Here is a 22,300-nt window from a genome sequence, read left to right as displayed (position 1 = left end):
TAACACAGTCAGCCACAGCTCCCTCATTAAATGGTTAGCCATGGAACACCTATACAATGGCAGGCACAATCCCCCATAAAGTGGTATTTACAGCAACCAAAATACCCAGTGCCAACCACAAAGCCCTTTTTGCCACCCACAGTACCCTCATAACTAGAAACTGTGCTTCGAGCCCCCATTTCCTTCCATACTGTCCCCAGTCATCCACAGAGCCAAAGTTGGCATTCACAATGCCTCTATGGCAAACTACTGAGTGACAATTACCAGATGGAGCCCCCCATTTCCTGCTACATTGCTCTCTCATTACCAGCCACAGTGCCCCCATTGTTAGCTTTGTTGCCCCCATTCATATCCACAGTCCCCCTTCTATTAATTGTGCAGTTTCCTGAACTGTTGTTATTGTGAAGGATACATGAAATCTTACATTATGATGACCTTATTCAGAGCAGATTGAAAAGGCTCTTGGTCTATTTTTGATCAACAATGTGACTACCGCACAGTGGCCATTCATTTCCTAGAGGCTAAGAGTGAAATATTCCATTGAAAGATATTATTTGACATCAAGATCAGTGTCCAAGATCAGTGTCCAACTGAGGGCAAACCAAACATATATTCCGGGATGTTTTATCTAGTAATCTTAACATTGCTCACACACTGTCTTTAAATTCACTTTTTTAGGTATTTTTGTGTTGCATTAACATAATTTAAGACCCCCTTTCTGGATTGACCAAATTACTAGAAACCAGTGAATTACCCTCCCCCTTTTCTTTCCCCCTTACGTAATTTTCTGCATTCTTTCATGTTTAGTTTCCTTTCATAGCCACAGAAATGAACTTAGAGCAAAGTTTCTCACCCAACCACATGTGTCAACCATTTCCCATGTGTCAAGATGAATAATACTTATTTCATATCTGGAGCATGAGATCCGGGGGTGTACAAGTCATTATTTGGTTTTGGTAGATATAATTTGCTAAAGTTCTTAAGGGGCATTAAATAATTCAAAAGCAATTTTCACGATCAAGGGATCAAGGACAATTTAGTATGACAAACCTCAACAGATTGCTGTCAGCTCATTATGTAATCTGTTCCAAGTCATAGTTCTTATCGCTGCTACAACGAATCTACTTTTTAATGTTTAATATGCTTTGTTAACCATGTGGCTATGCAACATGGCCTGTGATTTTACACCCATGATTTATCATCCTTCTATCGTAAGTTGATCATAAACATAAAAATTTTGACTGGAAAAAAGAAGGAGAAAAATCCAATACATTTTTAATTTGCACAGTATTATTTCAAAATCTCAGTGTCCCAAAGAAAACCAAAACCGAATAATTATATAAACACAAATGATTGATGCATAAATAATGAATTAATTGCATTTTAAATTTGCCCCACAATATATTATCATAAGCACATAACTATGGTTGTAACTTAAAGAAGCGTGTGTGAATACATGGCACTTTCAAATATATGTTATTAGGGTAAAGCGGCATCTTCCTCAGCTACAAGCAGCCTATAGCCCCCATTTTGCCTGCCCAAAAAATCTGTCTAGGGTAATACAGTAAATAGAATACAGGGAGGAGGGGGAAGCAGGAGATGAAGCTGCAGTTCCTCCATGTATCAGTGAAAGAGGGAGGAGGAACAGCAGGGGAGACATCTGATTGGCTCAGAGCAAACAGCACAGCTCTTACATCACACCAGGAGAACCTGTCCACTCATTTAACACATACCTCCCAACTTTTGAATTCGGAAAAGAGGGACATTTTAAGCCACACCCCTAACCACGCCCAATATCCGGCATAAACACATCAAATCGCGGCAAGATCCTTCTGCAAATAACACGCGCACATTCTCACTGCGGATCTCTAGACTGTCTGGATATCACAGATGTTATGGATCCGGTTATATTGTCTTTATGTTACTTTTCCTATCTTGGGTATAACATTTGCTCATCACGGCAGCTGCTGCAGGACAAACCAAAAGGCTGAGAACAATGAAAGTCAAGAGGGAGACCCTGTGGTGGATGACTTTTCAATTGACAGGTAGCAGAGTTACATGATGGGGATTATTTTTTTCCAGTTGTGTAACTCTGCTACCGGTCAATGGAAAAATCATCCACCAGACCCCCCCTGTAGATCGCTTCACACACAGTCCCCCTGTAGATAGTGCCAAACACAGCCCCCCTGTAGATAGCTCCAGATACAGCCCCCCTGTACATAGCGCCAGATACAGCCCCCCCTGTTCATAGCGCCATGCACAGCCCCCCTGTAGATTGCTCCACACACAGCCCCCTCTAGATAGCTCCAGATACAGCCCCCTGTAGATAGCTCCAGATACAGCCCCTCTGTACATAGTGCCACACACAGCCCCCCTGTAGATAGCTCCACACACAGCCCCCTGTAGATAGTTCCAGATACAGCCCCCCTGTACATAGCTCCACACATAGCCCCCTGTAGATAACTCCAGATACAGCCCCCCTGTAGATAGCTCCACACACAGCCCCCTGTAGATTGCTCCACACACAGCCCCCTTGTAGATAGTTCCAGATACAGCCCCCCTGTAGATAGCTCCAGATACAGCCCCCCTGTAGATAGCTCCACACACAGCCCCCCTGTAGATAGTTCCAGATACAGCCCCCCTGTAGATAGCTCCAGATACAGCCCCCCTGTAGATAGCTCCAGATACAGCCCCCCTGTAGATAGCTCCAGATACAGGCCCCCTGTACATAGCGCCAGATACAGCCCCCCTGTAGATAGCTCCACACACAGCCCCCTGTAGATTGCTCCACACACAGCCCCCTTGTAGATAGTTCCAGATACAGCCCCCCTGTAGATAGCTCCAGATACAGCCCCCCTGTAGATAGCTCCACACACAGCCCCCCTGTAGATAGTTCCAGATACAGCTTCCCTGTAGATAGCTCCAGATACAGCCCCCCTGTAGATAGCTCCAGATACAGCCCCCCTGTAGATAGCTCCAGATACAGGCCCCCTGTACATAGCGCCAGATACAGCCCACCTGTAGATAGCTCCACACACAGCCCCCTGTAGATAGCTCCAGACAGAGCCCCCCTGTACATAGCGCCAGATACAGCCCCCCTATAGATAGCTCCACACACAGCCCCCCTGTAGATAGCTCCACACACAGCCCCCTGTAGATAGCTCCACACACAGCCCCCCTGTAAATTGCTCCACACACAGCCCCCTGTAGATAGTTACAGATACAGCCCGCCTGTAGATAGCTCCAGATACAGCCCCCCTGTAAATAGCGCCACACACAGCCCCCCTGTAGATAGTTCCACACACAGCCCCCTGTAGATAGTTCCAAATAGAGCCCCCTGTAGATAGCTCCAGATGCAGCCCCCCTGTAGATAGCTCCAGATACAGCCCCCCTGTAGATAGCTCCAGATACAGGCCCCCTGTACATAGCACCAGATACAGCCCCCCTGTAGGTAGCTCCACACACAGCCCCCCTGTAGATAGCTCCAGACACAGCCCCCCTGTACTTAGCGCCAGATACAGCCCCCCTGTAGATAGCTCCACACACAGCCCCCTGTAGATAGCGCTAGATACAGCCCCCCTGTAGATAGCTCCAGATACAGGCCCCCTGTACATAGCGCCTGATACAGCCTCCCTGTAGATAGCTCCACACACAGCCCCCCTGTAGATTGCTCCACACAAAGCCCCCCTGTAGATTGCTCCACACACAGCCCCCTTGTAGATAGTTCCAGATACAGCCCCCCTGTAGATAGCTCCAGATACAGCCCCCCTGTAGATAGCTCCAGATACATCCCCCCTGTACATAGCGCCAGACACAGCCCCCCTATAAATAGTTCCAGATACAGCCCCCTGTAGATAGCTCCAGATACAGCCCCCTGTAGATAGCTCCAGATACAGCCCCCTGTACATAGTGCCACACACAGCCCCCCTGTAGATAGCTCAACACACAGCCCCCTGTAGATAGTTCCAGATACAGCCCCCTGTAGATAGCTCAAGATACAGCCCCCCTGTAGATAGCTCCAGATACAGCCCCCCTGTAGATAGCTCCAGATACAAGCCCCCTGTACATAGCGCCAGATACAGCCCCCCTGTAGATAGCTCCACACATAGCCCCCTGTAGATAGCTCCAGACACAGCCCCCTGTACATAGCGCCAGATACAGCCCCCCTGTAGATAGCACCACACACAGCCCCCTGTAGATAGCTCCAGACACAGCCCCCCTGTACATAGCGCCAGATACAGCCCCCTGTAGATAGCTCCACACACAGCCCCCTGTAGATAGCGCTAGATACAGCCCCCCTGTACATAGCTCCAGACATAGCCCCCCTGTACATAGCTCCAGACACAGCCACCCTGTAGATAGTGCCTGATACAGCCCCCTGTAGATAGCTCCAGACACAGCCCCCCTGTAGGTAGCACAACACACAGCCCCTTAGGCCTTATTCACATGACAGGGTCCGAGTGTCGGCCGATAAAAACTGACATTTTGGGCCATTTTTCCCGGCCGTTTTGCATCCGTTACGATTCCGTTCTGGGCTGTGTTGCCGTTTTTAACACAGCCCCCCTGGTAGGTAATGCTACCCAGCCCCCTGTAGGTAATGCCACCCAGCCCCCTGTAGGTAATGCCACCCAGCCCCCTGCAGGTAATGCCACCCAGCCCCCTGTATGTAATGCCATTCAGCCCCCTGCAGGTAATGACACCCAGCCACCTGTATGTAATGCCACCCAGCCCCCTGCAAGTAATGCTACCCAGCCCTCTGCAGGTAATGCCACCCAGCCCCCTGTATGTAATGCCACCCAGCCCTCTGCAGGTAATGCCACCCAGCCCTCTTCAGGTAATGCCACCTAGCCCCTGGCAGGTAATGCCATCCAGCCCCCTGTATGTAATGCCACCCAGCCACTGCAGGTAATGCCACCCAGCCCCCTGTAGGTAATGCCACCCAGCTCCCTGTTTGTAATGCCACCAAGTCCCCTGTAGGTAATGCCACACAGCCCCTTGTAGGTTGCACCCATCCCCCCCCTTCCAGGAGAAGTCACTGACTTCAATGTCCATATATGGACAGTATAGTCACTGACTTCTCCTGGAGAGAAATTCCCGGACACAGGGTCGGGGATTCCACTTCAGAAGTGAGTGACGTCACTGTGTCCATATATGGACAGTTTGGTCACTCACTTCTTCTGTAGCGGAATCCCCGGCCATAGGGTCGGGGATTCCGCTTCGGAAGTGAGTGACGTCACAGTATCCATATATGGACAGTGTAGTCACTCACTTCTCCTGTAGCGGAATCCCCGGCCATAGGCTCGGGGATTCCGCTTCAGAAGTGAGTGACGTCGCTGTGTCCATATATGGACAGTGTAGCCACTCACCTCTCCTGTAGCGGAATCCCCAATCCCCAGCCGGGGATTGGACATTCCGACTCCTACAGGGAGCAAAAAAAGCCCCTCCTCCTCCTCACATGCACTCTGCTTTCACTCACCATCAGAAGAAAGCAGGAATCTTGCAGCGGCGTTCTCACTGGTGTCAATGCCAGCCCGGGAGTGGACCAATCCAGTCACCTGACCGGTGAGGTCAGATGACAGATCAAGTGACTGGACCACTCCCGGGCCGGCATCGATCCCAGTGAGAACACCGCCGCAAGACTCCTGCCTTCTTCTGATCGCTGCTGCAGTCAGCAGTGATCAGCTGTTTTGAAGCAGCACCCAGCGGGACATTTTGATGACCGGCCGGGACGGCGGGACAGCGGTGAGAAACCGGGACTGTCCCGCCGGAATCGGGACGGTTGGGAGGTATGGACAGGGAGAAATAAAATGTACATTTACAGAAAACAACAAGGGGAAGGAAAATACTCAAAATGTGGAGGTTATACAGCAATTTAAGCTGTGCTACATCTAATTCATATCTACATCTGCCTAAGTACAATTACATATTCGCAAATGACCCCAAACTACATGCATTGTAACACGATAAGTTTACAAAATAAATTAAAATTGTAAAATGTTTGACAAACTTCTAATTAATTTATATTGATCATTCTCAATCTCTTTGGTAGCACGTTCATGATTATTAACAATAGTTATTCATAGTCATATTTGCTCAAAACTCTTAGGTCTGTTGCCAACTTAAACTGGTTGTAGATATATAGTTAATTTGGTTGCTATGGCCAATACCAAATATTATCACATTTTCATCTGTGATAAGGAAACAGATTGTTGGACCCTTGAGAGGTCATCTTCTAGTTCCTTACTGGCACTAGTATCACGTACCATGTTGTTTACCCACAGGCTCCAAAATTTAGGAAAATAGATTTGTTAATTATACTTCAGTTCTTTACCTGTAAAATGCTTTTTACATTTCCCATAAATTTCAGTGTTATCAGTGATGGTCTGTATAGTGGTTTGTTGTCTCTCTTTTCAATTTGGTCATAACTGTAATTATTTTATTATTCAGTCTGTGCAAGGTGTTGAGGTAAAAAAATTCCCTGGGCTTCGAGAACTAATTGCTGCCTACAGATGCAAGGGAAATGGACTGATGACTGCATTACACTATCCTGTTAGTCAGCAAGGAGTGGCTAAAGCTGGTAAGTGGATATATATAAATATATATATAGGAAATACAAAGAAGAACCGCACCACAAATCTTGAAAAATCACCTCTATCAGGGGTTTCGTGTGTGCAAGCCTCCAGACCATGACCAATAGTCCAAATTTAGGAATTAAAAAAATAGGCAGCTCTCCACTGCATAGTAGTCAAAAAAGTGAAAAACGTTTATTCACCCATATGTAAGGTTGCTACGTTTCAGTCCTAATCCGGACCTTTCTCAAGCAGAACTGACAGAGTATAACACGTGGTTTAAATACCATGCAGCATATAATTGTGTAATGACATTCATTAAGTGAAATAATGGTATTAATATACATTTTTATAAAACATTGGAACATATTACTTTTATCCCTAGATAAGTCAAAAAGTGCTAAGTGCAACGTGATAAAATTTGAACATACAGTACAAACACTGATCCATCAGTTACTCATTCCATACATAATTGGTTCATCATACAGTCAAAGTATGTTTCATCTCGAGGCCAAATCTGGGCGTTTTACTAGGTTGAACTGTGCATGTCTACACACCTGATCTCATCCGGTGTTTGTACTCAGTGGCATAGTCTGCTAAAGAGCCGATGAGTCACCCTATTGGGCCGCGCGTGCAGATTTAACTTGCGCATGCGCAGAAGGGCACTCCATCGGGGTAGCGACCATCACAGAGAAGGGCAAATATGCCCCTTACGCTATAGTTAGAAGTACCGTGTATATACTAAATGCCTATATAAGATCATAGAAATACCAGTGTATATATCTAATGAGTTCTATTTAAACTTTTTATTATTTCACATATGGTAAAGTAGATTTCCTACGCCTTTCTAAACAGAGTTGGCTGGTCCCTTTCCCAAGAGTTCCAAACCTCAACCGCAACCTGGATTTAAGATGTGCAAATAGCACACCATATCCAACCCGTGCGTCGACATAAGGGAGACCGTATAGGAGTTCACATATAGGTACCGAAGGTTTTTATAGGAATATTTTATTTAAATTAAAAAAATATCAATTTCACTATCATTCAGAGTTTTTTCAAAACGATGTGTAAGGCATGAAGTAACACAGTATATGTTAATAGGATGGTTAAGACTATCCATGGGTAGAGTTACTGGATCTCTGTGTGTAGTAAAGACGAAGCCGTAAAATCGGCATACTAAACATCTAGATTGGAGACTGTGATCGCAATTTGGGTCACGTTACGCCTTGATCTCCATGCAGGTTCAAATCGATAGGTAGGACGAGCTGCTCGGAAAAGTAACAGATACACTGAGACGTTTCTCAAGGTAAAATACTTCTAATTTATTGAACTACAGTGCTCATACTTATAGCATCAGACGAACAAAGAACATTCCATAACCTATGAGTCATCTGTATGTTCAAGCCTTACATCTTCCTTTCCCATATAGCTCATTGGTGGAGCACCAGGTATTCCCTTGTGTTTCCTTTATGATTAGGGGGGGGGGGGGGGGGTGGTCAAGTGATTGACCACCATCTGTTTGCAATTTCAAGGGATGGCAGAGCATCTGCAAACTATTTCTTCTCTTAACCTTTCTAAAATACCTTTACATTGCAACACATGTTCACCTTTATAACATTTCACTCCTTATGGTCCCAAATACATTATATATGTATATTTATACCATAACAATCCCTCCTTTTGTGATTTTACCAACACCTAAATTCCAATGCTACTTCTATCTCCGGATAGCAAGGCTTCGATCCATTTCTTCACTTGATTCACACAGGTATGTAGGTGGGGTAATCTCACAACATTCTTTCATCATAATGTATAGGCCTCTGATTGAATGCTTCCCTTATTTTACAAAATGCATAACAATTAAAACATGTAAGCAATACAAATAATATCATTAAACAAATCAATGGTTGGAAAAGCACATGTAATATTTTAGTAGCTGTAGGTGAGAATCCTGTAAAAACGTCATACCAGTGATGGGCACTAGTATCTTTAATTGCTGATGACAAATGTATCACTTCCCTAGCTGCTATTGTAGCCAATATTTTCACCCTACTTAGAGTTACATTATGGGCTTCGATTAGTTTTTCAACTTCTCCTGATCGTTGTAACACCTTTTTCAATTCGTCTAAAGATAAACTAAAATTTCCATAGGGCAAAGGTTCAGGTACCCATATAGTGGACATTATTTCTTCTAAAGTAGGCAGGAACACTATAGTTTGGTTCCCCCAAGTCAAATGCGTCACATTGTATAGACATCCTGAAAATGGTCCTGTGAGTTTAAACTGGCTAAGGGTCTGCTTGTTGTTAGTTATTAAACATACATGCTGTGGACCTACTTCAATATAAACCTGTAGGTTAGCTTCTGGGATTATAGTGAGTGCGCATACATTATCCTGGTGCTGCATTAGACAGGGTTCATATATCCCTGACTGTTGATTACATACATATCCTTGCTCTGTTAATTGGCACAAATCTATATTCCTTGTCTTATTTTGTGAATCTATGTGTGTTCCTTTCATTTCCGGCATCCAATATTGTCCTAATAATGTCACCAGATCAATCATTACCATTGGCATAACAATAAATTTGCATAATAGAGTAGGATTTTTCACATTAAATGCTATTAGTCTTCCTGCACACCATTTAGGTGTACACTCAGTATACTCAGGCTGTAACAATAACCACGTATAATTTCTCTTTCCTATGGGCAGAATGTCTGTCCATTGCCTAACATGACTACTAAACAATTTATTCTTAAAATTATTCATCTGTTCTTGTTGCCACATCGTTTTAAGCGTACATACTGTCCAATTTACAAAAGTTGATACATTCTGTAATGTTCTATATTCGGTTAGCATACTTTCATTAAAAACATTTAGAAACAGTTCATCTATAGCTAACCCTTTTTGCTGTAAGTCAAAGGTAGTAGGTAACCATGACGCACCTATCCTTAATGCAGTAGATGTGTCATCTCCCACTGAGTTTAATTTGTTCATAACTGTTTCTAACTGTATACCATTCAATACTCCTAATCCCGTTCCTACCCCTCCTAATAGCGTGTCATACCATTCTCTTTTTTGTCTATGACAGCTGGGGGATTCAGGGAAGGAAATATTGAAGTGTACATTCTTTTTCTGCTGTTGGGTTACAGCGCTCTTACAAGTGTGTGGGATTCTTTCCAGACTTTGTACTGTTATATGTGGCTTAAAACTATCTCTTAAAATTGTTATCAAGAATACAAAATATATTCTATTTCTTATTTCGCTATTATTCATACATAATATCATCCCATCAGTTTCTTTTATTACAATCGTAGAGTTGAGCCTCTCCTTGTTGCATCTTTCATAAGTCTTATTTATCATTTCTTTTCTATTTTTACTGGTTGTATATTTCTGTAGATACTGTAAATCTGGTTCATAACAACAAAGCAACGACCCCGACGTCTCTTCTTGTATGCTAATGTTGGCTGTTTTGTCTATGTGAAGGTACACAGTCCCTCCATGTGGTCCTTTTTTCCAAGTCCCTTCGGTTGTAGTCACATTTGTAGTATAACACGGGGCATTGGCCTTACAGGTGTAGTTACCCTGCTTTCTATCCACTGTGGCATTCGCCCACCCTGTCCTGAACTGTTCCAGTAATTCTGTACTGATTACGTGTACAGGAGTAGCAGTTCTGCCTTTTTGTATAAGAGCACACTCAACAACCGCCGCAACAACCGCAAAGATCTTCATTCTTCTGGCTGAAGAACCTTTTTACAATGACTGGCGTGAATCCAGCTTGGTTTTCCTTCTAGCTTTACTGAGGTGCTTGTAACGAGCAAAACTTGAAAAGGACCATCAAATCTTGGGTCTAGACTTTTCCTCACGTGTCTCTTAACGACCACCCAATCTCCCGGTTCTAACTTATGCGTCCCTTCAACTGAATCAGGATCTGGAATGGAAGCAAAGACTTGTGCATGCACCTTGGTCAATTGTTTGTTCAGCGTTGATACATAATCTGTTAGTCTACCATACTGCATTTGGAGCACCTGTGGAAAATAACATGCTAATCTGGGAGCCGATCCAAATAAGATCTCATATGGGCTGAGACCTGTTCTTTTTGTTGGAGTGTATCTTACTGAGAACAAGGCTAATGGTAGACACTCGGTCCATGGTTTCCCGGTTTCTACCATTGCTTTTTGGATTTTAAATTTGAGAGTCCCATTTAGTCTCTCAACCTTCCCACTGCTCTGTGGATGGTATGGTGTATGTTGGGTCTTGACTTATGCCTAGAGCTGACAACACATGGTTCATGATTTCACCCGTAAAATGAGTTCCTCTGTCGCTCTCGATCACCTCTGGAACTCCATATCTGCACACCACCTCGTTGATCAGTTTCTTTGCTGTGGCTACGGCTGTAGCTTTGGTTACTGGAAATGCTTCTGGCCATCCTGAAAAGAGATCAATACAAACAAGCACATACTCATAGGTACCGACTTTTGGTAATTGAATATAGTCTATCTGTAGTCTCTGGAATGGGTAAATTGGCTTTGGGGTGTGTTTTTGTGGCACTTTCACTGTTCTCCCCACGTTATTGGTGGCACATACCATACACCCTTGTACAAACTTACTCGCTACGGTGCTAAACCCTGGAGCATACCAGGTTTTGTTAACAAAGTCCATCATTGCTGTTTTTGACTGGTGTGTCTGTCCATGCGTTACCTGTGCCATCATAGGGAACATTGTTTGTGGCAGACACAGCTTATTTTGTTGTTGCCATAGTCCATCCGCTCTCAGGGTAGCTCCCTGATTCTGCCATCTAGTTATTTCTTCTTTGGATATTTGGTTTTGCTGATTTTGTAGTATTGTGGGGCTGATGTTGACCACGGAGTCTTCAGGATGTTGGTACGTCATAACTGTTACTGGACCTACTGGCTTTAAGGCTGCTGCTTTTGCGGCTTGGTCTGCCAAAGCATTTCCTTTTGTCTCTGGTGAACTCACCTTAGTGTGAGCTTTAATTTTTACTACTGCTACTTCTGTGGGTAACATCAGGGTCTCCATCAAGTATTTTACAAAGTCTGCATTCTTTACAGGTGTACCTGCAGAGGTCAAAAACTGTATAGCCTTCCATATAGGGCCATAGTCATGTGCAATGCCAAAAGCATATCGAGAGTCAGTGTATATATTTGCTGTCTTTCCTTCTGCATGTTGGCATGCTGCTGCCAGGGCCTTAAGCTCCGCTTCTTGTGCTGAGCGGGACGCTGGTAAGGAGGCTGCTTCTAGGACTACATCTTCGGTGGTTACTGCATATCCTGTAAGAAAAGATCCTTCTACAAAATACCTTGAACCATCCACAAAGAGTATTAGGTCTGGGTTTTGGAGTGGGGTATCTTTTACATGTGCAAACCCCACTGTTTCCTGGGCCATAAGGGCCATACAATCATGTTCATCAGTTTCAGGCAAAAATTGTGACCATACTTTACCTACGTCTTCTCCCCCTTGCTCCAAAGGCAGTAAGGTAGCTGGGTTCAATGTAGTACAGCGGTGTAAAGTAACCTGCTCAGGAAGAAGAAGTGCACAGGTTAATCTCAAATGTCTTGCTGTTGACAAGTGCTTCGGCTGTACTTGAGTAAGAATAGCAGTAATATCATGTGGTGCAAAAACTTGGACTGGAAATGCCAGGACCAAATCTGAGGCCTTGTTTAACATTGAATTTACAGCAATGATAGCTCTCACATATGATGGGGAACCTCGGGCCACAGGGTCTAGTCTAGCTGAATAATATGGTACCGGGCGCTGCTGTGGTCCATGACTGTAGAGCTATAGATTCCCATTTTGGTATGTATGAGCTGCACTAAGTCTTCCCATGTTGCTGAATACATTTTCTGAATTTGTTCTATATATCTCCAAAAAGGGACAGGCTCTGTCTCCGGGTCGGGGGCTTTCTGAACTAAAGTCAAGGCATCCCTAGGGTTCCATGGCTTATATTTATGTTCCTTATATTTATTAAAATTCTTGTCAGCTTCAGTTGCAAACAGGTCTGTCAACACTTGTAACCTTTTTCCCACGTTTTCTAATGCTTGCGTCGTATCTTTTGACTTGGGAAGCTTCCTTGCTGCTTCTGCCTGATCCATATTACGCTGATGTCTTTCCCTTTTCTCTCTATACGCTCTAGTTTCTACTCTTTCATCCGTTGAGCCCTCGGCTCCTCCTGTTACTGGGGTTATTCCTGCCAACACTACAGGGGCCAACCCTATTGTTTGTTTATATGGTTCTGGTACTTGTTGAGGTGAGGGGCAAAGGGGTTTGTGCTACTCATTTTTGGTACCACTGGATATATCCCTAGGGGATTTTGCCCTCCTGGTCTTGCTGCCCCACATGCAAAACAAGTATCCCTCCATGCTTGATTCTGCTGACCACACACTCTACACGTCCATCCCCCTGGTCCCTGCGTCGTGACTACCCCATACCCCGGTGGGCTACTTGCTTTTTCCTTTCCTTGTTTACCACCTTCATTATAACAAGTGTAGTAAAACTTATCTTTACATTCTGTTTCCCTGAAACCTCCTCGTACTACTTCTTCTGACACTTTTCTCCATGCTTCTGCTTTCCCCTGTAACTTTTTATCTTTCAACCATCCACGTTTTGTGTCACAACATTCATTCCATTTTTCCAGATCTAATCTTCCCGCTTTTCCCATTCCACATGCCTTCATTAACTGATTCGTTCCTTTTGTCACATCCTTTCCCTCTCTTTCCGCCACTACCTGTTTGGCTGTCAGTCCTTGTGGGTGCTCATCTCGTAATAGGGACACCAAGTTCCCCATTGTTGCCTAGTTATAAGTGGTCGCCTATGGGAAGACCCTAAGTTATGTAGGGGGTAATTTTCCTGATAGGTGAATTCCTTTCTCACCTATTTGAGACAGTTACTTATCCCCTCGAAACTTCTTTTTAAAGAGGGTAACCAAGTTTCCCATCTTGTGACTGTAAGTGGTGGCCTTAGGCACACCCGTATTTTGTTACAGATTTTAGCTACTGACAGATGAATTCTATTCTCATCTATTTTAGACAGTTTCTAGTTTCGGTACTTACTTTCTACTCTGGCCAGAGAATCTTCCTTTTACAGTCCTTTTATAACTAGCTTACTTTCTTCGTCTGAGACACCACTCGAGTACGTGCCCTCCGCACCATAAGAGTAATATGACAAATATTCCTAATCCAAATAACAAGGCAAACGTAAAATCAAGCTGTTCATTTGACATGCCGGATTATCGGACTGCACAAAATTCTGGAATTTTGAGCTGAAAATCAGCGCATGATAATCCCCGCAAGTACTCCAATCGTGTACACACGTTCTCGGTATTTTGCCGGATTATCGGATTGCACAAAATTTTCGATTTCCGGGCTCAAATTTAGCCTATCATAATCCCCGTAGTCACCTGAAGCATGTACACATGTTTCTGGTAATTTGCCGGATTATCTGAATTTTTTTCCAAAAACAATTTCCTTATTCTAAAATGCATTTGTGACACAAAACTGGGTTTCTACAACATTCATACAAATACTGTCATGGAGATCAGGCACTTTATCCTGAGGGTAGGATTTATTTTAAACTTGACCAGATTTTTACACTAAAAATACCCTCATGTGGCCCTCTATTCCTTAGGAGTACTACCGGGAAGGTGACCTACCAGACAGGAAGGTGCAGAGCAGAGTTTGTAAGAATTAAGTCTTCTTACCTTGCTGCAGCAGTGGTCTGCACGTTCCTTCGTCCGGGAGGTCGCCACTCTAGTCCCGGGAGATCCCCTGGGTGGGGTGCCGTCCTTCTGGTCAAGTCCCTGTTCGGGCGCCAATTTCTGTGATCGCAATGGGGTCACGTTACACCTTGATCTCCATGCAGGTTCAAATCGATAGGTAGGACGAGCTGCTCGGAGAAGTAACAGATACACTGAGACGTTTCTCAAGGTAAAATACTTCTAATTTATTGAACTACAGTGCTCATACTTATAGCATCAGACGAACAAAGAACATTCCATAACCTATGAGTCATCTGTATGTTCAAGCCTTACATCTTCCTTTCCCATATAGCTCATTGGTGGAGCACCAGGTATTCCCTTGTGTTTCCTTTATGCTTAGGGGGGGGGGGGGGGGGGGGGGTGGTCAAGTGATTGACCACCATCTGTTTGCAATTTCAAGGGATGGCAGAGCATCTGCAAACTATTTCTTCTCTTAACCTTTCTAAAATACCTTTACATTGCAACACATGTTCACCTTTATAACATTTCACTCCTTATGGTCCCAAATACATTATATATGTATATTTATACCATAACAGAGACCAATAGACCTTGATGCGTTCCTGAAGTCCAATATGTCAGTGTTCGTTTCTTCACAATAACGATCTATGTGGACAGAATAAAAGAAAAGAAGAAATTAATGTATCACATAAATTTAAAATACATCATATTCATGATTTAGCTGATATACATGTCATCTCCCTATGCGGATAGAGTCATAAAAGCAAATCCAACAGTTACGGGGGGCAAGTCAACTAGTTCAGATCACTAACCCAAATTTATAATCGATATTTAAACCATGGGGTCTCAGGGTATTAAGTCGAAACATCCACTCCAATTACTTCTTTTTTATTAAGCCAACAGACTTTGAGGGTTATATATGTAAAATTATTCTTCAATTCATAAAAAAGATAATTACAAAAACAGCAAAAAAAATAGCGTCCAGCAATTCACAAGGTTACTTACTATCTCTTAGCTGGCAATAGAAGAGTTCTGGCTTCACATGGTGTGATGTCACTTGGTATACTTTATTAATTTGTCCACACCAACTGGCCCTGTGTGAAAAAGTAATTGACACCCTGAGCTTAAAGTGTAACTAAACTTTCATAGAGACATGACAGAAGGATGAGACCACCACAGATTGCTAAAACGACGCTGCAGAAGCAGTCAGGTGAGCACTGTGCTCCTGCCACAGCATCTCATTTCAAGTCAGGAGCTTGACTATGCCACCCGAAAACCTTAATTTATATGTTGTTCTTGTGCTGTAGATCATCGTATTGCTGATTGATCCATTTATGCTTGAGATTCAGATCACAGACTTATGACTGGACCTTCTCCTTCAAAATTTTTTGGTAGAGAGCAGAATTTATGGTTTTGTCAATTATGGAAAGTGACACAGGCCCTGAAGCAGCAATGCATCCCCACACCATCAGACTACCACTTCCCTGTTTGACTCTTGGTTGTGGTTTGCTGTGTTACCTTTAGACCATATCGAATAGGATAAATCTCTTCCAAGAGGCAAGCATTTATGTTTTTCTTGGATTGCAGTGGGTTTTACCTTGCAACCATTTAATGGATACCTTTTTTGCCCAGTAAATGAAATACCCTACCCCTAGAGGTAGTAGTATCAGATATTATGATAGCATCCCAAAAAGGGGCTAGATGTTTATACAATGACAAATTGCATTGAGGGTTATAATTAATTTAACAATGAATATTGTATTATTGATTGAGGAAAGTTGAACTTGATGGACATGTATCATTTTTCAACCTATGTCACTATGTAAATTAATATTTGAGCAATTAATGTAAATATTGAAGATGGCATATTACCATTAATGCCCAGTTCACACAACAATATTTGGCGCTGATTTTGATGCAGAAACTGCGTTGGAATCAGTGCAAAAAAACACTCCAAATCTCCCACTATTAATTTCAATGGGAGGTTTTTTCCCCAAACAGTTTTTGTCCGCTCGTGGGGAAAAAAATCCTGCCCTATCTTAGAGCGATTTTTGTTTGTTTGAAAAGATTTTTCATGCAGTTGTTGACCAAAAAACACTTTTGGTCTTTGCATTTGCTTAATAGAATGTCTAAAAAAAAAAACTGCGTAAAAAAAAATGTAAAAAAAAAAGTGTCAAAATCTGTCTAAAAAATCCTGAAGGAATTTGGAGGCAGATTTTGTCTGCTCTGCAAAAAATGCTGTGTGCACATGCCCTTAGATGTTCTAGGCCATTATAAGGCTGCATTCACACAACAATGAAAAATGTCCGTGTAACGGACGTTTTTTTAACGGCTGTCACAGCCATTTTCAGAACAATGAAGTTCTATGGGTATATTCAGACGGCCATTTTTTTAAACTGTTTTCACAGCCAGACAGCTCCCATAGAAGTCAATGGATCAGTTTTTAACGGCCGTTTTTCAGGAATCAATCCTTGTATTGGCCGGTAAAAACTGATCTGAGGACTCCCCGGACACAGCGCTACTTTGAGCGCTGAGCCCGAGGAAGCACTTGATATTACTGTCCTTATATGGACAGTGAAGTCAGGGAATTCAAGAATGGAGACCCCAGCCAGAGCATTGCAAGATCTCTGGCCAGGGATTCCTGTCTTGGGAAAGCCCTTTACGTCACTGTCCATATATGGACAGTGACGTCAGGGGCTCCCTCTGACCCCCCTGTAGATAGTACCCCTATGTAGGTAGCACCCCCGTAGACAGCACCAAGCCCCCTGTAGATAGCCCCCGCCGTAGATAGCAATCACGCCATAGATGCGTAAAGTGTCAGTGCCCACATAGTGCCACAGTGGCCGCTATAGATAGTGCCAGTGCCCACATAGTACCACGGTGCCCACATATAAAGTGACATAGTGCCCACATACATAAGTGCCAGAGCCCACATAGTGCCAAAGTGCCCATGAAGATAGCGCCACAGTGTCCCCTGTAGATAGTGCCACACCCCATTATAGTGCCCCAGTGGCCCATGTAGAGAGTGCCACACCCCCATGTAGATAGCACCACCCCCTCTAGATAACACCCCTCTGTACATAGCACCAAGCCCCCTGTAGATAGCCCCCCCATAGATAGCAATCACGCCGTAGATGGCACCCCCCTGTAGATAGTGCCACTGTAACTCCCTGTAGGAGCGGAATCCCCGGCCAGACCCCGCTCTGGCCAGGGATTTCACTCCTAGACGGAGCCCCTGACATCCCTAAGAGCAGAATCCCCTCACAAAGCGTCGGCTCTGGCCCGGGATTCCACTCCTGGAGAAGCCCCCTGCGTCACTATCCATATATGGACAGTGACGACAGGGGTCACTCTTGCAGCGGAATCTCCAGCCAGAGCGTCGACACTCTGGCTGGGGATTCTCTACCTGAGAAGCCCCTGGTGTCACTATCCATATATGCACAGTAACGTCAGGGGCTACGCCAGGAGCGGAATCCCCGGCTAGAATGCTGCCGACGTTCTGGCAGGGGATTCCACTCTTAGAGGGAGCCCTTGGCATCAGAGACGTCAGATGCTCCCTCTAGGAGCAGAATGAGGAAACCCTGTCCAGAGGGATTCCGATACTACAGGGATCTACAGGGGGGGTCATCTATGGGGGGAGTGGAGGTGGTGCTATCTACCGGGGGGGGGGGGGGTGCTATCTACAGGGGGGTGCTATCTACAGGGGAGTTCTATCTACAGGTGGGGTGGTGATATTTACAACGGGATTGGTGCTATTTACAGAGGGGTGCTATCTGCAGGGGGTTGGTCCTATCTACAGGGGGGTTGGTGCTATGTACAGGGGGGTGTTATCTAGAGGGGGTGGTGCTATCTACATGGGGGTGTAGCACTCTCTACATGGGCCACTGGGGCACTATAAGGGGGCGTGGCACTATCTACAGGGTACACTGTGGCGCTATCTTCATGGGCACTGTGGCACTATGTGGGCTCTGGCACTTATGTATGTGGGCACTATGTCACTTTATATGTGGGCACTGTGGTACTATGTGGGCACTGTGGCACTATGTATAGTGGCCACTGTGGCACTATGTGGGCACTGACACTTTATATGTGGGCACTATGTCCCTTTATATGTGGGCACTGTGGCACTATCTACAGTGGGCACTGTGGCACTATGTGGGGACTGTGGTACTATGTGGACACTGGCACTATGTGGCCAATATCTACAGTGTGCACTGTGGCACTATCTACATGAGCACTGTGGTGTTTTCAGGGGTTGGGAGAAAACAAAACCCATACAAATAAAATATATCCATTTTTTTAACGACCATGAAAAACGGATGGCAAACGCATGACAAACGGACATTAAAAACGGACAGACGGACTGGAAATGAATGAAAATTTAGAGACACACTGATGCAAAATGGCCATGAAAAACTGACAGTTGATCAGTTTTTAATGGCCATGTTTTTTTCACTGTCGTGTGAATGGAATAAGTTATAATATATCTATTCATAAGATTAACTTTTTAAATTTAAGATTAAATTACAACATCCAGAACGTAGCCTTTCCTTTCACAAAATATTTCAGTACATTACCTTGTTATTAGGCTGTTGTACTAAAGATATAACTGGACTTCAGCTCCATGCTTGTTGTAGTTCATTAAATTGTTTTCTGAAACCTCCCTTATCCCTCTTGCTAGACCTAATTCACATCTGCGTTGGAGGCTCTGTTAGGGACCTCTATCGCAGATTCAGCATGCTGCACTATTGTTTCCGCTCTAACCACGGACACACCGACGAAAAACTGACGGAACCCATTAAAGTCAATGGGTTCCGTTGTGCGCCGGTTGTCTCCTTTGTTCAATGGAACCTGCGCTTCCGGCATTTTCTTTGTTCCGCTCCTCTGATGGAGCAGAACAACAAAATTCTCAACACAGATGTGAACAGGGCCTAAGAGGCTCCACATAAACAAACCCCCTCTCATGTCCCTACCAAAAGTGTGATTGTTATCATACTGTATTTGTGCTGTTCTATGCAGTAGTTATTATACCATATTTTTAGACACAAACGTATCACCATTCTCTTGTAGCGGACCATATTTGCAAATGTCCATGCTGGAACGACAAAGTCTACACTGATTCAAGATTTGGTTTATCCCAGCGCGATGGGTCACATGGTACCGATAGCACAATCCTACAAGAAAGGAAGCAGACTATAAAGAGACAGGATCTGGGCCAATGTGCTCTTATGGCAGAATTAGAGAAAGTGTGCAAGAATCTTGACAGGTTGGTGGTATTACAACATACAGCAAAAGGGGAATATGTCCCATCAGTACAATGCTTGTCCATATGCTCTATTATCACAACTCATATCAGTATGGATATATACCATGGTGGCCAAAATTGTGGAAAGTTTTTGACATTTTCATGTTTTTCAATTTTGCTTATAGAAAATTTTATGTTTCACTCAATATATCATTTAAGAGACAATTTAATGGTGAATTCAATACAAAAAAACGCCGACAAGTGTTTAAAGCTCTTCCTTCATTGGTATATGGTGCCAGGAAGCAATTATATTTCAATTAATTTCCCATATCAATTCAATTCTCCATCAATTGATATATAGACATTTGCATTTAGGGAAAGATTACATTTCCTTTAACCAGTTCAGGACCGGGCTATTTTGAGCCTTTAGGACCAGACACCGTTTAGCCATTTTTAGCACGCGTTAGTTCAATGGCTATAACTTTTTTATTTGCTGGGCTAGCAACGTGATTTTTGCAGTGTTTTTTTCGTAGACAATGCAGGTTTTTTTTTTTAAATTTTCTAAAAAATTTTTGCTATTTTAGAATTTTTAGGATTAAACTTTGAAAATAATAGTAAAAAAATATGCTTTTTTACTATTCAGCTAATTTTTCTGCTAATAATTTAGTTCTACCCTAAAATAGATCTTTTATTTGTGATCACCATTGTCTACCGTAAATCTTGATATTTTACTTGTCTATTTTAGGGTAATTGGATCTGGGCTAGCGTTACAACATTGACGGGGGGACAATGACATTTTTTTGGGCGGGTATTTTATGTGTAATTGTTATTACGGTTTTTTTTGCACTTAATTTTTCTTTAATTTTTTTTATTATTGTCTGTCCCTCAAAGGTCAGAAAAGACTGGGGACTTAATTTTTTTCAGGGGAAATCAGCCGACTTAGCGTATGTGCACACACTTAGCTAAAAACGTCTGAAAATATGGAGCTGTTTTCAAGGGAAAACAGCTCCTGATTTTCAGCCGTTTTTTTTTAGCAACTTGTGTTTTTCACTGCGTTTTTTACATACGTTTTTTGAGCTGTTTTTCTATAGAGTCATTGAAAAATGGCTCAAAAAACGGCTCAAGAAGTGACATGCACTTCTTTTTTGCTGCCATTTTTTGCGTCGCCGTTTTTCAAAATTGCCGTGTAAAAAAACAGCCCGTCGGAACAGAATGTTGTTTATCCCATTGAAATCAATGGGCAGATGTTTGGAGGCGTTCTGCTTCTGATATTTCCGCCATTTACGGCCCGAAAAACATCAGAAAATAAACCGTGTGTACATACCCTTATAGTTACTACTGTCACTAATGGGGCTGTGCTGGGTCTAGTTAGATCCAGCAGCAGTCTGCCACTAACGGCACATGGCATTCATGTGACCAGTCACATGGTCATTGGGAACAGCGCCGCTGCCTACATTCATATACACAGCGCTCATTGAGCGCTGTGTAGAAGTGATCAGAGAAGATAGAAGCAGCAAAAGCTGCTTCTATCTTCTCCTCAGGGTCCCTGGCAGTAACTGACTGCTGGAAACCCGACATTCAGTTGCCCGATCGCTCAGTGCGGGTTTTAAGGACCCCGACCGCTGGACATTTATAAACAGCCGGCAGTCGGGGACTGGTTAAAGGGGTTGTCCAGTCCCTAAAAATTAATGGCCTATCCTCAGGTTGATGTCTGAAACGTCTTTCCTCCACACAAAATAAATGTCCACTAATCCTTGGAAAGAATAAATCATGTGCCAGTTCTTTGTATTGACCACACATATATTTATGCACGTAAATTAGATCACCTGGAGGATTCTTTTTCCTAGCTGAACAAGGCCAATTTTTCTGCGGTGCTGAAGTTTGTTTCTTTATTCGTCCAGTTTCTTATTCAGGGCTGAAGTTGATTTCTTATTTAGCAGTTTCTTATTCGTGTTTTCAGTATTTTAATTTTTTTATGAACATATTAAAGTGAAAATGTATGTTAATAATAAAATACGTTGCACTAAGCTGCCCAGAAGTGAAAACACTTTAAAGCAGCCTAAAAACAGAAAGAGCTGGCACAAAGATGGGCATCAAAGTGGGCAATGCAAAGTGTGATTTACAGGGTTAAATGACTTTGGGCCACTGATCTCACACTGCCAACATACAAAGAGGGATGCCCCGCATCAAAATCAGTCGAGATCAGCCTGGCCCGAACAGGTTCTGGGCATGAAAGCTGGCATCAGAGTGGGTAGACAGACATATTTTCCAAATTTGAATAGGTAACTGGTATTTTTAAAGGGTTAAATGACTTTGTGCCACACAATTCACACTGCCAACATACAGAGAGAAATGACACGCATCAAAATCAGTTGAGATCAGCCTGGCCCGAACAGGTTCTGGGCATGAAAGCTGGCATCAAAATGGGCAAATGAACAATTTTTCCAGATTTGAATAAGTAACTGATGTTTTTGAAGGGTTAAATGACTTTGGGCCACTAATCTCACACTGTCAACATACAGAGTAGGATGCCCCGCATCAAAATCAGTTGAGATCAGCCTGCCCCAAACAGGTTCTGGGCATGAAAGCTGGTATCAAAGTGGGTAGACGGAGACTTTTTCCAGATTTGAGAAAGTAGCTGGTATTTTTAAAAGGTTAAAGGACTTTGGGCCACTGATCTCACACTGCCAACAAACAGAGAGAGGTGCCCTGCATCAAAATCAGTTCGAGATCAAGCCTTTTCCATTGCCCC

At 43.5% G+C, this 22,300-nt stretch overlaps 1 protein-coding gene across 1 annotated transcript in view; it reads left to right on the top strand.

The window, feature by feature from the left end:
* The window catches only part of LOC142658684 (phosphatidylinositol 3,4,5-trisphosphate 5-phosphatase 2A-like), a 155,877-nt gene that overhangs the window by 39,214 nt on the left and 94,363 nt on the right, over positions 1-22,300 (top strand). The window contains exons 4-5 of the mRNA XM_075834286.1: positions 6,448-6,577; positions 19,374-19,569. Coding sequence (XP_075690401.1) covers positions 6,448-6,577; positions 19,374-19,569 — 326 coding nt within the window. The remainder of the gene's footprint in view (positions 1-6,447; positions 6,578-19,373; positions 19,570-22,300) is intronic.

This window comes from Rhinoderma darwinii, chromosome 8, assembly GCF_050947455.1.
Source record: "Rhinoderma darwinii isolate aRhiDar2 chromosome 8, aRhiDar2.hap1, whole genome shotgun sequence".
NCBI lineage: Eukaryota > Metazoa > Chordata > Amphibia > Anura > Rhinodermatidae > Rhinoderma > Rhinoderma darwinii.
The sequence above is the reverse complement of the archived record's forward strand: the minus strand, read 5'-3'. Positions and strand labels throughout refer to the sequence as shown.